Consider the following 19,410-nt stretch of genomic DNA (forward strand, 5'->3'; position numbering starts at 1 on the left):
CACACACACACACACACACACCCCCCCTCTTTCTATTTGTACAGTAAAAGGTCATTCAAGTTTTTCTGGGACAGTTCTGGAACATAGCAAAGTTATATATTCATGTGTTTTTCAGCAGATTTTGTGGCATTTTGAAGGATGCGCTCAAAAAACCATCTGTTGTTTTTTTCCACTGCATCTCTGCTTATTTTATCTTCTTTTAATGTCAGTTTTTGATAACAATGGCCACAACTAGGGCCTGGAAATCTTTTCACAGATTTTAATGTGGCTCACTGCTCTCAACTAAGGTGCGTCAGCGCTTAGTATATCATTGTTAATGTCATTTTAATTAGGCCGCTGTACTGTAACAGCTGTATTTACCCTTTTCTACATTTCTCAAGAGTCTATTCTTCTGCTTGTTTGTCCATCTAATTCACAGTTTCCTTCCTGTGTCTTTGACTCATGCAGCCGCTTCACATTAAGGCTCAATGTGAAAACAAACTGGGCTCACAAATCCTAGCAATTACCAATTGGCCTGGTTCAGTGTAGAGCCTGACTGATGCCGATATTGATGTTTGGAATAAAAAAGAAAAATCCTATAACTCTTTATCGGCTGATAGTAATGTTTTACAAAAACACATAACATACACAAACAATCTTGATATGAATCCTATGTTTCGTTCTTTTTATTGTGAATTTGATACATAATTGAATTCACTGAAGATGTGGGCCTGATCCGGGCATCCGGGTCCTGTGTGTGGCTGTAAGATTTCTGGACAGGTGTTTTTAATACACTTTCAAGTGTGTTTTTGATCCTAATCTTCTGTCAGACAAGATCACAGTTGAACAAGCTACAGTTGCTTCTATAGTCAGACTGTTTGCTTGTGATGACTGATTCTCCTCTAAGTGAAAAAGACTCCACCATCACCTCATAAACACTGGCTGGACACTCCAACATACTACGAGCATACTACTCTTGGCTCAACCAGAAAGTTTTATAAGACTTTGCAACCTTTCCTGCTGCATTATCAAAACCGCACAAATCCCCATTAACGTGCATTGATATTATCAATATGTAAGATAGACGTGGGCTAGGGTTGTTGTTTGTGTTTCTGTGTGAGCTGCTTCTCTGTTTGTCTGTATTTTGAAAACTCAACAAAATATTTCAATTCCAATAGTAACTGTCTTTCAGCCTTTTTTCTCTGTCTTCTTCACAGCGTTGTGGAATTTATCCATCAGACAAACCAGACTGGCACCAGACCAAGGGTGAAATCTGGTATTGCGCTCTGGGTTCGCCTTATCTGCTTGCTGTTTACTAACAGTCACAGAGTCCATCACTTGCAGCAGCACTGTTATCTCAGCGACCCAGGCAACACGAGCAGAATGCTAGTGCAGCTGCTTTATTCACAGGCCAATGTGTGTCTGTGTGTCTTTCTGTGTGAGTGTGTGTTTGAGCCCTCTCTCATACATCAACACATAAAACAATGGCGCATCATGTACAGATAAAAATGATCCAGCCTGTGCAACTAGTGGAGCTTAATTTATCTTTTATGACTGTTCAGGTGCAGAAGAAGTCACTAATTTATTCAGAGAGGTAAAGTCGACAAACATTTAAATCCTGTAGCTGTGTGAAACAAGGCTTTTAAAGGGTAATTGTTTAATGGCTCTAAATCAAAGCCCACAAAAGGGAGAAACAGCCTAAAGTCACAATTTTAAACCTTTGTCTATGCTAATGTTTTTAAATCTGAGGGTACTTTTACCAACTTTGTTCCCTTCAAGATTTTCCAAGAGTAGACCATAAATTGAAAATCGTAATTATGGAAAAACACTGATCAAATCAGCCCCAAACTGCAATCTAAATACATAAAATCTACTGATGAAATGCTAAAAGAAAAAGATAAAAGATAAAAACATAATTATTGCAATGACAGTGTGGTGCAGAGGACATTTAATTTGAATTTTTCTACAAGTTACAGCTGCCTCAAACAGCCCAGCAGCATAAACATGCATCACATTTTTCTTATGCTTTAATCATAAAGCTTTTGCATTGTAATCTCCTCATGGGTACTGTTGTGTAGGGTGAAGGACAAAAGAATCTCACCCTGTAGAGGGGGTCATGATGCAGCCTCCACGATCAACAGTCATCCTGCAGCCACAGCCGCGCTCTGGGGTGTCGTGGTTCATGCCAAAATTGTGTCCCAGTTCGTGTGCCAAAGTCACGGCTGCACCCAGGGGGTTCTCAGAGTGATCCTACAGTACGGGGGAAAAAAAGGGCAACCCAGAACATGAGATCATGCAAACCATGTGTAATCCTGTATATTGCAAGTTCAATCAAAGTTCTCAGAGCAAGCTTTGTATAAAAAGCTAACCAAAGTGAAGAGCACAAAAAAAGAAGACAGAAAACACAAAGTTCAAAGAAGACGCTGCAGATTCCAGAAACAGTTCAGTAACTGTCCGAACTGCCCCCCCCCCCCATCCTTCTTCTATTACTCATTCTCCTCATGGAGACCTGAATTCATCTGCCATTCCATTACCCCTGCAGACCCAATCATACCCGCAGCCAGGGGAAACAGCTCCTGCAGGAAGCTCCATAAACCTACATATGACTCGCTACTCCATTGATAAGCGAAACAACTGCCCTGCACAAGGCAGACAGAGATGGAGAATGACGAGAGAGAGGTGGAAGTTTCAATCTCACATAGTTTTGCACAACGTGCTGAGAGGGAGACAGACATTGGGAGTAGGGGGTGTCTGGGAAATTAAGTCAGGGTAGTGTAAATATGAAAGTGGGACTGGAGAGGAGACAAACAGGGATGAATGACACAATGACAGCAGTCTGCAATCTTCTTCTATTGTGACAATATGATTGTATTGTGTGATTTTTTTTTTGTACATTTCCCACATTCATATCAGAAAAATGTTCCTATTAATATTGTGACATTAAAGGAATATTTTGACATTTTGGAAAACACACATTCGCTGACACTGATCTCATGTGTGTATGACGCATAATCAGTATCAGCTGGTTAGCTTAGCTTAGCATAAAGAATAGAAACAAGGTGAAACCGTTAGCCTGGTTCTGTCCAAAGGTAACAAATCCACCTACCAGCAACCTTTCTGTCAGACTTTCACAGCTATAGATATATAGCTATAGAAAGTATAGATTCCACATTCATTGCTACGTCTGAATGCGTGAATTACTTATGCTGGAATTATGGTTCTCTGAAGATGTGTGTTAACATCTCTACATGTCTACACGGAGAACAGTGTTACATGTAACCATACAGTAGGTTGTATTGTAAAGGCACACAGAGGAGTCTACATGTAACATGAAAAGGAAAAAAAAGAAAAAAACAATGACCCCCAGAGAAGCAGGTTCCAGCCTTGAGACAGAAAAGTGCTGCAAAACTGGCGGCAGTGTGGTTACATATTCAATAGGGCTGTTTGCATGTAAACCCCTTAATAATGTTAAGCGCTTAAAAATGTTTTAGCATTTCAAATCTCACAACCCCTGAGAAATAGGCCCCCCACGTGGTTACTGTTTATCTTTAATGTGGTCCTCGAATGCTCATGTACATGAGACAATCACATGCTTCCTTTGAGGGCGAGGTCATATGTCAAAGTTGGGGGCAAGCTGAGCTATTTTCTGCTCTGATTACAGAGCAGCATCATGGGTAACTGCACCCCGCCTTGTAAAGAGAAGGATGGGAAAACTTTCATCTGCTTCTGTCATATTTTATCTGCGTGTGTGTCTCTGTGTATGTGTGCGTAATTCATAGTTGAGTGCCTCCTCACAAAAAAGTGCAATATCAGAGTCAGCAGAAATGGATGAAATTCTAAGAAGCCACAGTCATTACTTTGAAGCAGCTATAAGCCATTGTTGTGACGGTGAGAATTTGATAGTGTTTGCTCCGAAGAAATGCTCTGATAGTCTTTCTGATATCACTTCCAGTCATGTGAGAAAATAACTCCCAGACAAGAATGACATAAAAAAGTGGATATTGTTAGCTGTCACAGTTTAAACCCAAGCATTCACATAGAAAGACCAATAAGAGCTTGAAAAAATAAATAACATAATGATGTATAAACTCAAAGAACATACAAACTACATAAAGGATTTGAGGTTGATTAACACATGGCAGTGTATGGTTTGAGAAATGGTTCATCTCATCTGGCTAAACTTCCCTTTAATCTCGGTCCAAATCTTCTGCCGTCTGTAAGTAATGGGGACAACAAACATCTGGAGAAACCTCACCGCAGCCACGGCCAGCAGACAACATATCTATTAATGGGGATACACATCTGGGCTTGGATGTAATAGCGCTGGGCAGATAACCACTTTGTGATTTGGCATGGATGTCAAGTGCTACAGCAGGCAGAGGAGCCCAACAGGCAGCTAATTTACTATGTGTAATAATTTAATGTACCAAGGGGCGATGCGCAGTTGTGTGTAAAAAATGCATTTTGATTCAAATGTACGCTCTGTGAGAGCTTGAATAAACAATTTATCACATCTCATAAAAATGCAAATGTGGTTTTGTTTAAATGCTGTGGCCTTTGATTTAGCCCTCTGCCCCACCAACCCTTTTAGAGAAGTCACAGGAAAACCTGATTGAATGACTTCAAATGATCTTAAGAGGGCGTGTATCTACTTTGCAACCCATCTGAGGATATATTTTTACATATTCCTTTGAGCTCTTAGCTGTTTGCGGCAATGATGAGGGTGTGACTGATGAGGGACTCGGGTACTAATATCATTGTGCTTAAAAGCAAAACTTCCTGCCAGACCTGTCTATAAAAGCCGTTCCAGCAAACAACAAACACTTTTTCTGCCTAAATCATATCTGGATTGTGTTAGCCTGCTGAATCTGAACAATGTCCACCCTGATACGATCGGGCTACACGGAGGAAGAGGAGGGCGTAGGCATGGTGAGAGCAGCAAATGGGTTTTATACTCACCATGACAATGCCTCCAGATTGCTCAACTGTGCACATGCTCATGATGGGTGCCATGCCAATGGTAGTGCCCTGGAAGTATACCCCGCTGCAAAGGACAGAGGATAGAAGGAGAGTGAAGAGGAGATAAAAAATGTCACTTTATTTTCTATTTTATTATAATGGAGAAATGGTGATATTGCAACTGTTTGTATGTAGCGTATGTGGCATATATTTCAATATGGCCCCTGGCCGATTTACACACAACAGTAAAATTAATGGAAAATAGAAAAATGGTTAGCGCTAATGCAAAGTATAAGCAACTTTGTAGCTAATGGGCTGAGACATGTACAACCACTAGTACGGCCCTGCAAGGATCAGTTTTCTTGTACCAATATGAACATTTCATTTTTCACTTCTGGGCTCCCTTTATTTATGTTAAATTAAAATTTCCACCTTATGAGCTGAGCATTGTCGTGCGGTTTCTGAGGCAGCAACTTGACTTTCCGCCAGTCTAGGAACTCGTGCAAGGTGGTGAAGGGATCCTGGGTGACAGGACATTTATCAGAGTCACTCCACACCTCAAGACCCACCAGGGCCACCCGGATGTTCAGGGCTCTGTAGAACTGAAGGGGAGCACATTGATAAGCAGAGAGAGACAGTGTGGATAAAAAGGCCAGGGGGTTTAGAAAGCCTAGATTACATGAATGATCAAAGACCTTCAAGCAGAGGTTTGAGATACTTTCGTAGCCTTTCACGTTTGGTTACTCAATTCATTGAATTGCATTACATTTCATTATGGCAGCTCTGAATCCTGTCCTGTGTTCATCAGTGTTTCTTCCTCATGTTTTTCACATGATCACAGCATGTCTTTTCCACATCTCTATCCATGCTTCCCTCAAGTAAATCCATCTGCCCACTCTATCTTCTAGCTACAGATTCACAGATCTGGCAGAGGTTTTAGACAGACTAAAAGCAGCTGTTTTAGTAGGACATTAATATATCACACAGTCCTCCCATTAATCTCTGCTGCCAGAAATATTTCTATTTTAAAAATGTGATTTATCCCTCCTGTGCAAAGGGGAGAGAATGTTTTACCTTGTCCACGTAATTGGCTATCTCTGCCAGTCTCTGTTTCACCTTGTCGATGTCCTTTCCCTGTTTCTGAAACTGCAAACAAAATTACATGTAATCAGTGGTAGAAATTGTAACATTTAGACCCACAGTATTTGTTTTGCATGAAGATATAAATGGCACTGTGTTACTGTGTTTACAGTCATTTTCAGAACTAAAAAGCTTGAAACAACAGAACACCCGCAAAGGCATTATTTTGTATGAATGAGATGCTTACAATATTCATAGGCAATACGTTTTTACTGTTTGTTAGGCAGGTTGTCAAGCTGTGACCATCTGGATCTAGAAAAATCTCCTAGTGTTAGAGAGACGAATGGCACGGCCGCAGGGAGCATGTATATTGGCAGATCTGACAGCCTGTGAAGCTGTGGATCCAAACTGCAGCAAAGTCGGGCCTTCTATTTCCATCCTACTGCGAATCCACCTGCATTGGTGCTGGACTTCAAATCTGATGCGAAACACTTGATCCCATAACTCCTTTTCTTTTGTTTTCATTTCCTTTCTTTTCTTTCAGGTCAGTGGCATTAGCGGCCAGGAGGAAACCCCACAATGAGCTCATCAGTGCTTACGGGAGACTCCTCTCTATCCACACGGCTTTTTCCTGTTTCCTGTCTCCCCCGCTGGGGAATCGTTCAGCACTTCCTCTCAAAACGGAGCTGCTGCCACTAGACCACACTCCTTGCTGCACACTGACCTAATTCTGCAGCTCCAGTGGGACCTGTTCTACTGTTACTACAGCTTATCCTGCCTTTTTTTTCTTGCTGTATGAGGAGTAACTGTGTTTTCAGTGTTTTGTTTCTGTTGTTCAAAAACGGCCTGTGTGAATGGAAGCAAGGCAGGTGTATTACCTCTCTGTTGTCAGCAACAATGATCAGCTCAACGTATTTGGTTGTCTTCTGAGCATGCCTTTTATGCTGAAGTAAAAACAGAGATGTGGCATGTTATTTTTTAAGATAAACACAAAGCTTGTGCTACAGAAAATGGACCAGACTCAGTGAATAGCTCCCTAAGCTTAACATGTCCTATGATAACTATTAATTTAGCTGTACAGACTAATGAGCAGTGATAACTAACATGTCTTTGGGGTCATCAGGTGGGAACCTCCTTTCGTCTAGTTGGTCCCACAACACCTCCAGGAGGCTAGACAGTGATCACTGGCGTCCCAGAGTCACTCCCCAAATGCCAGCCATCACTGCTCCTCACACCACCATTTTCTTTATCTTGCCTATGCTACCACAAACAACACCATCATCAACTCTGACAAAACACACTAGCAGATTCAGCAAACAAACTCCCCTAAACAGTTGGAGAAAGTGGCGGCCATTTTGAAGGAGGCAGAGTCAAGGAGAGAAGCCTTTTTGAGCTAAACTCTCCCCCGCCGGATTAGGCTGTGCGAAGATGATTAGAGAAGATGATTAGAGATGTACAGTGATTTTTCAAGGACTTTTATCTGCTTGATCCTCCTAAAGATCTGTCTTTATGTTTTAAACATGAACACACAACTGATGTACAACTGAAGCCTTAAAATGAACCCTTTTAAATCTGCAATACCTTAAATATCATAAAAGAACAGCATCAATCAACATTTTGAGAACTACACTTATTTGCTTTCTTGCTGAGAGTCAGATATAAAAAAAAAGGTTCCCACACTTGCTTTACATCAAATTCAAGGACTTTTCAAGGATTTTCCAGGCACAATTCCCTCGAATTCAAGGATCTAACATGGCATAGTTTGAGACTATGGATCAAGGCTAATTACTGTTTAAATACTGCGAATTTCTGTAATGAGAACTAGCGGGATTTACAGAAGCTCGCAGACAACAATTAAAGAGAGAGAGGCTTGAATGTTTTGAACACATCTCAAGTGTTACAGTGATGTAATGTATGTGATCTCTTGCCTTCTCTAACACAGCAGAACAATATATTGTGTAATTTTAGCGTTAGAGACAGAGACTTCTTTACGAGTTGAAGAGCTAAGAGACGGTGGGAGACACCGCCCTACATACCCTATTTACTAACAATACATAAAAAGAAATATCACATGTACTTCAATTTCTATTTTTGCTCAATTATATAAATTCAATGACCCATGTCAATTTATGTCTACTTTCAAAAACCTTCAAGGTTTTGCTATTTTTCCTCTCAAATTCACAAACTTTAAAGGATTTCAAGGACCCGTGGGAAACCTGAGTTCATACAGCCAGCAGCCAGTTATCTTAGCTTAGCATAGGGGAAACAGATAGCCTTGCTCTGCACAAAGGTGACCAAGGCCATGAGAGAGTTATCAATCGCCTCATCGAACTTCGAAGAAAATAAAAAAGCAAGGTTCAAATTTTTAGAGGGAAAGCTGCGACTAAGCCATGTCACTTGGAGCATTGACTACCTTAGAAAAGTCAGAGCATCACACAAAAGCAGATCATACAGACATATTCAGTGATCTTTTTACTGAACTTGTTCCTTCTGTTAAGGTAGAACTGATCTTGTAAAATCCCAAAGGCCTTTATATTGCTCAGGGGTCATTAAGAACTGTATGTCGGTAAGTTTCACTTCCTGACTCTAATGGAGTTTTTAATGCTTGGGAATAGGGACAGATGGATCCTGCACCTGCTCCATGCAAATAAGCAGCCAACTCTTCTGCATGGGCCCTCAACGTTGGGCTCTGAGTGCAGATAAAATGAGTGTCAAGCCCAAGGCAACACCCTCAGGGAACTTATCCAAACTGGTCTGCCTGCCAGTTTGCTAATCTTTGGTCAAAAGCCCATTCATCTTTCACCAAGTGAGTGTTAGTCTTACCCTTCAGGAACAATTAAATACGACAAAAAAATGCTGCAATGATGATAATATAGATATCCAAAGGCTCTTATACAAGCTTTGCCATAAAAACAACATGATACTAATCTCACCCTTGTGTGGAAGGATTGGAAGGGGCTTTTGATGTGGTTTTCAGGAGCGACAGAAGACATGTTGAAGCCATGCCCGCAGGCTCCTGGGGTCAGTGTGAGTTCTTCCACTCGGTAGATGAGGTGGGAACCGGTGTCTTGGCCAGACACAGGCTCAATGATGAATGTCTTGTTTTCAAGTGCGATGAAGCCTCTGCAGAGACAGCGGTGCACATTTGAAAACAAAGCTTCAAAGTATAAGCAATCTCTCAGATGCAGAGTTTGACTGAATGTGGCTCTCTCTAATGGAATATGTGATAACTGAGGTATAGCCCACTTTTACTGAAGCCAGTTGGAACTTTAAAACTTTTTTCTTTATCTTGGCAGACGGGCCAACACGGGCTTCGTTAGGGTTAAAACTCCTACTGGCTTTGCGCATAAAAGTTCTCCAATTTCAAATCAAGAATATTTTAGCCTACAAATTATTAATAACTTTAATGCTCTTTGTCATTTGCTTTATTGCATTGATAAAAAGGTCATCATGGTAAACTAAACATTTTCTATTTCCAAAAATGTTTCCTTGCTGTGTAATTAAGCAGAAGATGACACTGTGCATCTTAAGACTTGAATGAGACCAAAATCTCAAATCTTCCAGTCGTGCTCAGTCATTAGCAACAGTGAGGTGCCTATTACTGTCAGACTGAGACCAGATATTCACTGGATGCCTCCGAGGACAAAGACAATGAGGTGTGACATTTTCTATTCCCACGAGTCACACACCAACTTACTGACAGCCTGCTTAAGGGGCTTAAGAGCGATGGGCTGCTGTGCAGAGTGACTTAAGTAAATATAAACATTGCTGTGGCAAATAGCACTTAAAGGGCAGCGTTGAGATGCTGTTTGAATACAAAACGATGGTTGTGTTTCTTACCGAAGGCCTGAGCAGACGCTGAGGGTGACATCAGAGTTTGGATGCGCCTGCACTTCGCCATGATAGTAGCAGTTATTCTAAAAGAGATTGTTTGAATATAAAAGATTTTAAAAATACTGGAGATGAAAACACTGCATGCAAGGAAAACTTTACCCACTGGATAATTTAATTAAAATGTTTTTTTTTGTTTTGTTTTTTTTATTTAAAAAAAAAAAAAGATTCTTGTCACATTTCCTTTAGCAGTAGTTCTTAACTGACATCAAAAGAGCAAAACGGGACAAGATACAGTGGAAGTGTGCTGATGCTGTCCTAAGTTGTGTTCATTTAAATTAGCATGCTCTGTGGAGCAGTATCTCTCTCTCTCTCTTTACAAACAGGCCTTTTGAAATTAATGCAACCTACATAGTTGAAGGGAAAAGCAGGGAAACTGACACGGATGGGGGGTGACAGTAATATGGTAATTGTTTTTCCTTCATTATTCCACCAGGGTGGTCTAGTAAAAGGGGGGAGAGGACATTTAAGGCTGCTCAGACACAGTGAAAGAGCACCGCTGTCTGAGCACAAGAAGAGCAGAAGAAATGACTCTTGTTAAAAGGGAATACAGACCTCCATTTACTGTCGAGCAGCACTCTAGTCCTCTTAAATCAACTGTCATTTGTCACTACACTGAACATTTCTCACCCCCAATGCTGAGCTGGAGGAGGAAATACTTAGATTTTAGCAAAAAAAAAAGAAAAAAAAAGAAAGAAAAAACCCACTCATCTCAAACGTCTTCTGTTTGTTACCGAGCCAGGTGGTGATGGAATCAAGATTCATTAAATTAAGTGTAAAAATAGAGCAGCTACAAAGGCTCTGAGCTTAGGCTATGGTTGACCTAGATTAGTTCACCTTTCATAAAAGAAAACATCAGGCAGCGATAGTGATTGTCTCTCTCAGTTAGCCTCAGTGTGTCTGTGACTTTTACAGTAACTAAAGCTCATTTTTAGAAGATTTCCTGGAGCTACAAAAAGCAGAACAGAGGTGGAATAAATCCTGGTTAAAGCCCATTAACATCTCGTCTCCCCTTTTATTTCCCTTTAAGTATCTATAAGTTTGGAAAAATCACCTTATTTCACACTGTGTGACAGTATGACATGGAATATGTTCTGCATCAATCAGCTTGTTCCAAGACTTCATCGAAGCTATATGATGTTTAATTTGAGTGAAATATTTAAACCAGAGACTCCAGTTTTTACTTCCCTAAAATTCAGCCAGAAATTTTATTTTTTGGAAACTTCCACAAAAAAACGAAAGTTCTGTGGGTTTGAACAATGTTTTTTCCTGCACGCGAGTTTGTAATAACTGAGCTACCACAAAGCAGCTTCTGCTTAAGTTGGTTTCATACGTGTTCACTTGTATGTCAGAGGAGGGTTTATTTACAGTACATATCTTTTCCACTGATCCCTGATAAACACATGGCTGATTTCTGAGTTCAGAGACAAGTACTGAAAGTGTGCAGCTGTGTGAGGCTCTTCAAAGACAATACAGTATTTCTACTTGACAGCCTGATGCACTGCTTGGAACATCCTCCCACACAAAATTAAAAAGGTGAGAGAGTGAAGAACACTGTTTGCACAACTTTGCAGGAAACAGACTTGTCAGCTGTTGCCAAATTAATGAACATTACTGAGAGACAGGGCGCTTTTCAAAGTCACAAATCACAGGTTCCTGCAACTCCACAGAACTGTTATCCCTCTTCTACACGGAAAACTGCCTACCTGTTGTCATGCAGTAAAAATCTTATTTCTACCTAACTCAAACTAAAAACACCTTCACCATAGAATGAAAAATCAATTTTCTTTTATGAGCCACATAAACTGATTTGAACCATTCAAGTACCTCAGTGAGTGGCCTTGATAAGTACAAAAGAAGAAGAAGAAATTCAATATGAACATCAATCTTTTCTTCATTTTCAAAAGAGTAGCAAGCACTTTCCTTTAACAGACTGCTGCTAGCGTACACATAGAAAAAAAAGAACAAGTTGTCAGGAATAGATCAGCTGCTAAAAGGGGATTCCATGATGAAATCCTGATGGCAGTGTTGGCTTAAAAACAGCCAGCATAAAACACAGCTTATCATCAAGTAGGCCACAGGATAGATGTCCTGCTCCGCCACAGCCAGGGGCTTTCACATACACACTGGGTCACACTGTAGCGATCAAACAAATCATTGCAATTAAGCACCAATTTCAATTCCTAAATTTGATTTTTTTTTTAACGAATGCATAAGATACAGCGGAGATTATCATCTTTAATACTGATCCTCTGTGAGAAAAAAGCAAAACAGGTCAGGGTCAGTTTTTACAGTGTGACTGCAGAGCACCACTGCACATCAACTTGACCATAAATGTCAAAAGCACTCCAGTGCCACCGTACCGTGAAGTTGTGAGCACCGGTGACTGCACGTCCATCCTCTTGGTAATGTGTCTCGGTGTAATGGCTTGCAAAAAGTCCCCTAAGAAGAGAACAAAATAAAGGAAACAGACACATCATACACCCAGGTATTTTTTCATTGCTGTGACTCTGAATTGGTTGAAAAAAAGTCTGTGTTTTATGACTACTAAGAAAGCTGGACACTTTTTCTTTTCCTGTGGATTCAGTGTTGCTTGTAAGGATTTGGGGGATAATAGTCGATGATAGTCCAAGTGCTTAACATTCTGAGGATAGAAGAGACTTTTTGTGAATTTATTAGATGTTTGTATGGGTCCTTGAATCCCCTTGCATTCAGCAGGACTGAGTAAAATCCCTGCTGAGGTAATTATTTTGTGCATATGGGTTTCTGTGCAAATGTGTGTGCATCTGTAGACATACTTTAAACTGTGTGTCAGCGTGTGTGTGTGTGTGTATGCGTTTTCCTCCTTGGGCCACGAACAGATGGACACAGTGAGCCCCACCCCAAGCACTGGCAAAGGAGCAATAGGAACACCCATCTTTTACAGTTGCATAATCGCACTGACATCAGGAAGGACGATCTCAGGAAATGTGTGTGTGCGTACGTGCATATGTGTGTGTTCGTGTGTGTGTGTGTGTGTGTGTGTGAGAGAAACAGAGGTCCAGAGAAAGTGCAAGAGGAGAGGGAGCCAAGTGAGAAGGTCACAGCAAGTGAGAAAAAGCAGAAAGGTGATAATTACTACAAGATTTGTGTCTAAAATCCAAACAACCCACTGCACCACAGACACATATACATAGACATGTGTGTTTTAAAAACGTGAATGTTGAACAAAATAATCAATAATCATCTCAGGTCTGCCTGCTAAGTTCACAGCTCCTATGACAAAACAAAAACACTGTTTTTTTTTTCAGCAAAAAAACGAGGGATTCACAAAGACAGAAAAGGTGGACGACAGGATTTAGAAACTGGAATACAGTGTTTGTCCAAATCACAGTGGGCATCATCCCACAATACTGTGCCATCCCACACAGCTTGCATGTACTAAAAACCAGAATTAGATGAGGGTAGATTAAGCCAATAATGTACTTTTTTTCATTTAACATCTTATCTGAACATTTAAAGTTCATTTTTTATGACCTGTTTAAAAAAGGATCAATCCTCTGTAGCCCAGGCCTGACCACATTTAACTTCATTAAATACTTATTATCTCTTTAATGTGCCTTATCATGCCATTAGCACGCTCTAAACCAAATCTGATAAGCCAGCGGCCAGTAATCACTTTAAAGAGGCCGGTATGTCTCATTAAAAATGGATGACACATCAGAGGGTAGTGTGTGCTTAATGGAAAAATCCTAAAATATACTGTATATCCTTATACTATATTCTTATACTATCTATATACTTAATGCAGTGTTTAAAAAGTGACAGTGACAAACAGTCACTTCCCAAAAACACCAACACTACACACTGATGTTGTTTTTTAAATTCAAAGGCAAATTCAAAAAGCTCTGATAAAAGGTTGTGTTTGCAGTAAAGATGGGATTTATGTCATGTCAGTCGTTAATTCCAAGCAAATGCTCCCATGCTACATTTTGGTGGCTTGTTTGGGGAAAGCCAGCTTAGGGCAGCATGGCTCCTGATACTACGACACACACTGTATTAAAGCTGTGGGTTTTACATGACAGTCTGCCTGTAATCAACTCCTTGGCAAGAGTACACAGAGTTTATGAGGCCATGGATGTTAACTGAGCTTCCTCTGCCCTCGCTGGTTACCTTTTAGCTCTGCGGTGTGGGATTGTGCATCTTATGCACCTGAAATGACCCTGCTGATGATCAGATGCCCAGTACAGAGAAATAAATCTGAGCTACTGGACTCACTACAGCCCTTTAACTCCCCTGAGCGTATGTGTGTATACATGAAAAAGATATGAATTTGACATTTTGATTGAGAGAAGATAGAGAATGTCGTCCTCGTTGCATCTAAGATGCGACAGTTGTGTTTTTCCACTAAACAGCAGCAACAGAGGAGCGCAAGGGTGCAGTTTCTCTCTGGATACAGGAATACATCCACGTGATTATACCTCTTTTCTCAGCAACCTCCACCCATAATTTAGTCAAGAGGAACATGCAGCCGATTAAACACATTTTAGATGGACCGTAGCAGATGAGAATTGGTCTGAAAATCACCACAGTTCTCACCAGAAACCCAGTGTGAACTCTCCCAAGTGCTGCTCTGAATTTTCCTCTAGTATGTTATAAGAGACAGGTGCTGAAATCTATGAATGGAACAGAGATGCAGAAATTCTGATGGATGTGCAAAATTACTTTTTTAAACAAATGCCTTCAATCCACACGAGGAAGACGATGGTTTCAACCTGAAACTGTGCCCTGTGAACTGACAGTACGCGTCTTTCCTAATTTACTTTTCTGATAGAACTTCACATTATTCTTTATCAAAGATGTTGTAATGTATAAATCTCCTATAATTGCTTGAGTCAATAACCATTGATTCGGTGCTTTAAGTGTGTATTGCGATTCATTAGACACAGTCCAACATCTAATTAACGATTCACTAATAGTTGCACAGGTTAATTGTGATGAATGAGGAGCTTTTTAATAGCACCCCAGTGAGGCAGAAAATACTGTTATTTGTCTTAAAAGGTAATCTACCATCTCTTATATTCAGCATCATACAGACTGCTCTTCAGAATTAATTTAATTTCTCTGAAAATTAATTTACTGCATGAATTACTGATTGTTTCTAAAAGTCAGAGGCCCAGTTTTCGACACTTTCCCTGAGAGGCTAGTATGTTGTCTACGATTATACTCCTACATATGTAGGAGTATGATTTGGCATTTGTAAAAGGCGTTCAAACAGAACACTCATTATGTTGTTGCAATAACTGGCCTTTCTGATTTTTTTGCTGAACTTTTAGCCCCCGACGTCTCAGGTGAACATATGTTCCTGCGTCCTTTCCATTTATCTACATAAATGGACTGCTGACTTACAGTCTATGCACTAAACAACAATCAATGAATGTCAGGCAGAGATATGACTATCACAGTGCAGGAACTAAACAGCAGAAAAACATTTTTAAAAAATCCGACCACCTTTCTCAGATACGATTTTCTGTCATGTCTGAAATTTTGGCAGATAAAATTGTTGCTGAAAGAAACATGTTTTGATGAGTATTATTTGAAAAGAAAAAAAAAAAAACATATCAGCCAAAGACTCGCTACAAGAGCATAATCGATGTAACCAGAACTTGATGAATCTCTGTTTTTAATATCTTTTTCTCAGCCATCCAGAGACTACGATTTCGGTGCAAATTTTAAGGGCTGAGCCTCATTTACATATATGTGACTCCATGCCTCATGTAATAATTCACCATTACACAAAGCCCCTTGAGCATGAAACCATTTGAGAGAAATGTGGCTCCTCTTGCAGTCTCTCTGCTTCCTTTGAAGACTGCTAACTTCAGTGATTTCTTTTAATCCCCTCTCCCCCACAAGCCTAACCCTAAGCCTTCCTATAGCTGCTACTTATGGCACTGTATGCGTAACTCGCAAAAGAGCAGACTACTACAGAGGGAGAGAGAGATGAAGAAGAGAGGAGGAACTAAAGAGGTGTGGTTGACAAGTCTAATTCTATTTCCACATGCGGCTGCGTTCCAAATTGATTTACATACAGCTCAGTGTCCCTTCAGCTTAGACTTGGCTGTGGCGAGTGCGCTGGTGTGTACAAAACCAGCAAAGCCAGAGAAAACCAGGGAGAGACAGAGATGAGGGTGGGAGGAGTGCAGGGAGCAAAAAAGCAAAATCCCCTGAACTGCAGAATTAAAGGAGTGCCTTCCTTCACTCTACTCCTCTGGCTTTGTAAAAGATTATTCAAGTACACTTGTAGTTCTCCTAGTAGCAAGCGCATATCTGTAGCTCGTAAAAACACAGTAAGGCATAACATGAACTGTTCTTTACAGGAGTCTATTTTATCGCTTTAACTATAATATCAGTTTGGTAGCAGGCTGTCCCGTATATTTTTATCCTTAATATGTTGTCAACTGGGTTGTCTCATTGACATTTAAGGTATCAAGTCATCCTAGCAGCTCTGTGAGACTGTATTTAGGCACAGCAGTGCTTTGAGCTAAATGCTAACGTCAGAATGCTAACATGCTCACAATGACAATGCTACCATGCTGATGTTCAGCAGGTAGCAAAATGCTAACACATCTTAGTGCTTAAAAGATTGCTTTTCGGCAACTATTTTGATAATTGATTATCGATTGTGAAACAATGCCAGTTGTTTAGCCTCTAAAATAAGAGAATGTCTTGCTTTTTTTCTATAATTGTAAACTATGTATCTTTGGATATTTAGAACTAGACATTTGGGGACATCGCGTTCAGCTTTGCAAAGTTGTGGGGATTGTTGTGACAATTTTTGTTAGTTTTCATTGATCAGATAAAACCATGATGAAAATAATCGTTAGCTGCAGCCCTGCTTAGCGTGTTAGCAAGCACTAAACACAAATTGGTAACTGGAAAGTCAGATGGATTCACCTTCTAGGAACAATGAATGTAACAAATTTTGTGCCAATCCATTAAAAAAATGTGGAGACTTTTCACTGTAACCCCCCCCCCCGAAAAAAAGTCAGCAAGCAGAAGTAAATAAGATATGAGGGGGTTAAACTCATTATGATATGACATTTCTTCTGGGGCCCATGATTCATGGCAATCTATGTACTACAGACTCCTCTGTCTGGACTACATTTGTGGACTGACCAACTGAAGTGTCCGTGTCCTGCTGCTAGCATGGCAAAAAAGTCACATTAATCAGACAGGAGAGTAACATTTTCCAATATAAACCCTCCAGCAGGCAGCAGACCAATATCAAACAAGCAGGCTGATGGGCCAAGCCTATTTAAAATATTGACTGACCAAAGCAAAGATTGCTCCTTAATGAGTCAAGGTCTCACTTTGCCACAGAGAAAGCAGCTTGTTCACTTTTAAATCATCCTGCAGTGAGTTCGCAAGGGTCCAGATGACGCCATTTTTCTCAAAATAATGTTTGCATCGTAGGGAAAAGACAGAAAGAAAACCAAATCCTGAGACAATAAAAAGTCATTTCTACCAAGTTGTTTTTAGAGATTAAAGATGCAGAAAGGCCCTGTGGATACTAATTTACGAATGACTCAGTCTGTGAGCATTCGAAACCCACAAGATACTTGCTACACTGACGACTGTTATGGCTTGCGCCCACTTTATTGTTGACATTCAGTTCAGATCCAAACGAAAACCTTTGGCCGTGCATTCGCCAGGAGAGTACATTCATTCAAACAGCATTCTCTGTCTGCGTCCCTCACCTCAGGCTTCCTGGCCCTGTGTGCGATGTGGTGCCCAAGGCGAGTGAAGTCATCACACATCAGTAAAACAAACTGCATAGGGAGAAACAAGGCTCCCTACACTAGAAAGAAGAGGTGAATGATGAGTCAATGGATAGTCATACAGTTAGGAGAGGCTGTCTCTCTCTCTCTCTCTCACCCACCCACAGGCATTCATAGAGAAATACATATGCCTGATAATATACTGTATTCAAATGACATCTTCCTGTTTGAGCTCCATCACTGACCATCTGATTTCTTTTATGCCTGCTTCACTTGTTAGCAATTTAAGAATGTAGGCCCCATGAAAGATAATATATTGGTGGTGGCAGAAAGCAATAAGAGGCAATGATAGTAAGTGACAGGGAGGACATATGATTTTTCTCCTTTAGGATAGGAGACTGGTGATAGGAGACTGGTGATGGTCAAATAGAAAAAGCACCCATCTAAAAAGGAGACATTTTGATAACGCTGATGTACTGCAGGTACCCATATTGGATTGTCCCACTCTCCTGATCACTTTACAGCACTTGAGTGAAAGGTGACTGTATTACTATGCAAGATAAATGCCTTGAGATGAACGTAGGAATCCATAGCATGGGATTCTGCATTGATTGTCAGACATTCTTCTGGCATGCGAGTGCGAATGTCAAGAACTTGCAGGCAGTTTCTCTCCTCTGGATATACCTTCTTCCTCTGGCATATCTTCTTACATCTCCAAAGCCTTTTATTTTCTTTTATAACACAGCATTAGTAACCTTGTCTATTATGCTTACAGATATTTCTTCTTTTTTAACCACACTGGCACTGCTTTTTACAAGCATAGAGTCTTACAAAGTCTTAAGAATTAATAATGGAACCTGGGTAAAAATGCAAGGGTGCAGGTGCAAAACAAAGATTAAAAATGCTGTGGTGTCAAGCCGCAAACCTTTTTATGATTCTAATGAAAGCAGACATCATTTTGGGTGTGAAACATTGCAATTTGTACTGTTTTTATTTCCCTCAGTTGTGAACTAAACGACAACCAACGCAGCTAACAGCAGTGAGGTACAGCAGAGCTGTTAAAGAATGAACTACTTCATAGCTGCTGGCCTAAACGTCCGGAATATTTAACACCATAAAACGATTCCCACACTAAACATATTTTTCCTCATAACTATACAAAGAGCATGATGTCATATTCCCTCTGCACCCTTTAAAGGGAATAATTTGTCAAATCAGTGGGAGGGAAAAATGCGCTCATATGCAGTACAGTCACAGTCAACTGTGTACATGAATCCAGGCCAGTCATCTAACTTCTCTGAGGGTACAGTCAGTTAATGCAGACTTTAACCAGTCCATCTTGTGCAATACTAGCTGTTGGCATTTGTATCCTCTTCACATATTGCACCACTGAGGCTGTTTGTTTGTAATTAATGCCCCAAGCTTTTACAGCTAAACATTAGACCATTGTGAAATGTGTGGCTAAAGGAGTGCATGAATTCTTTATTATCCTCACAAAAGAGGGCAGAATATTTCTGGGCACCGGATGATGACGGTACAAAGTCAAAAAATGCCTGGAGGCAACATCCCACCGCTAACAAGCAGTCAACCATAAACTCTTTATACGGGAAGCCGTTAGAAAAATATCCTCTCAATAGCAGAGAGCTGAATATATGCCTGATCAATTTACTGTGGCATCTGATGCAAACAGTTACAAGTTTAGAAAGATCTTGTGCTTATCATTTTCAATCACTCATGTCAAAGG

At 40.4% G+C, this 19,410-nt stretch overlaps 1 protein-coding gene across 1 annotated transcript in view; it reads right to left on the reverse strand.

Annotated features, from left to right (window-relative positions):
• The window catches only part of adam12b (ADAM metallopeptidase domain 12b), a 42,613-nt gene extending 29,772 nt beyond the window's left edge, over positions 1-12,841 (reverse strand). The window contains exons 1-9 of the mRNA XM_023418065.2: positions 12,834-12,841; positions 12,273-12,351; positions 9,859-9,935; positions 8,952-9,141; positions 6,897-6,962; positions 6,013-6,084; positions 5,371-5,540; positions 4,939-5,023; positions 2,081-2,229 (exon numbers count right to left, since the gene is read on the reverse strand). Coding sequence (XP_023273833.1) covers positions 2,081-2,229; positions 4,939-5,023; positions 5,371-5,540; positions 6,013-6,084; positions 6,897-6,962; positions 8,952-9,141; positions 9,859-9,935; positions 12,273-12,351; positions 12,834-12,841 — 896 coding nt within the window. The remainder of the gene's footprint in view (positions 1-2,080; positions 2,230-4,938; positions 5,024-5,370; positions 5,541-6,012; positions 6,085-6,896; positions 6,963-8,951; positions 9,142-9,858; positions 9,936-12,272; positions 12,352-12,833) is intronic.
• Between the last annotated feature and the right edge of the window lie 6,569 nt (positions 12,842-19,410).

This window comes from Seriola lalandi, unplaced genomic scaffold, assembly GCF_002814215.2.
Source record: "Seriola lalandi dorsalis isolate HSWRI2012SDOR001 ecotype SW California unplaced genomic scaffold, Sedor1 jcf7180002054580, whole genome shotgun sequence".
In the NCBI taxonomy this organism is placed as follows: Eukaryota; Metazoa; Chordata; class Actinopteri; order Carangiformes; family Carangidae; genus Seriola; species Seriola lalandi.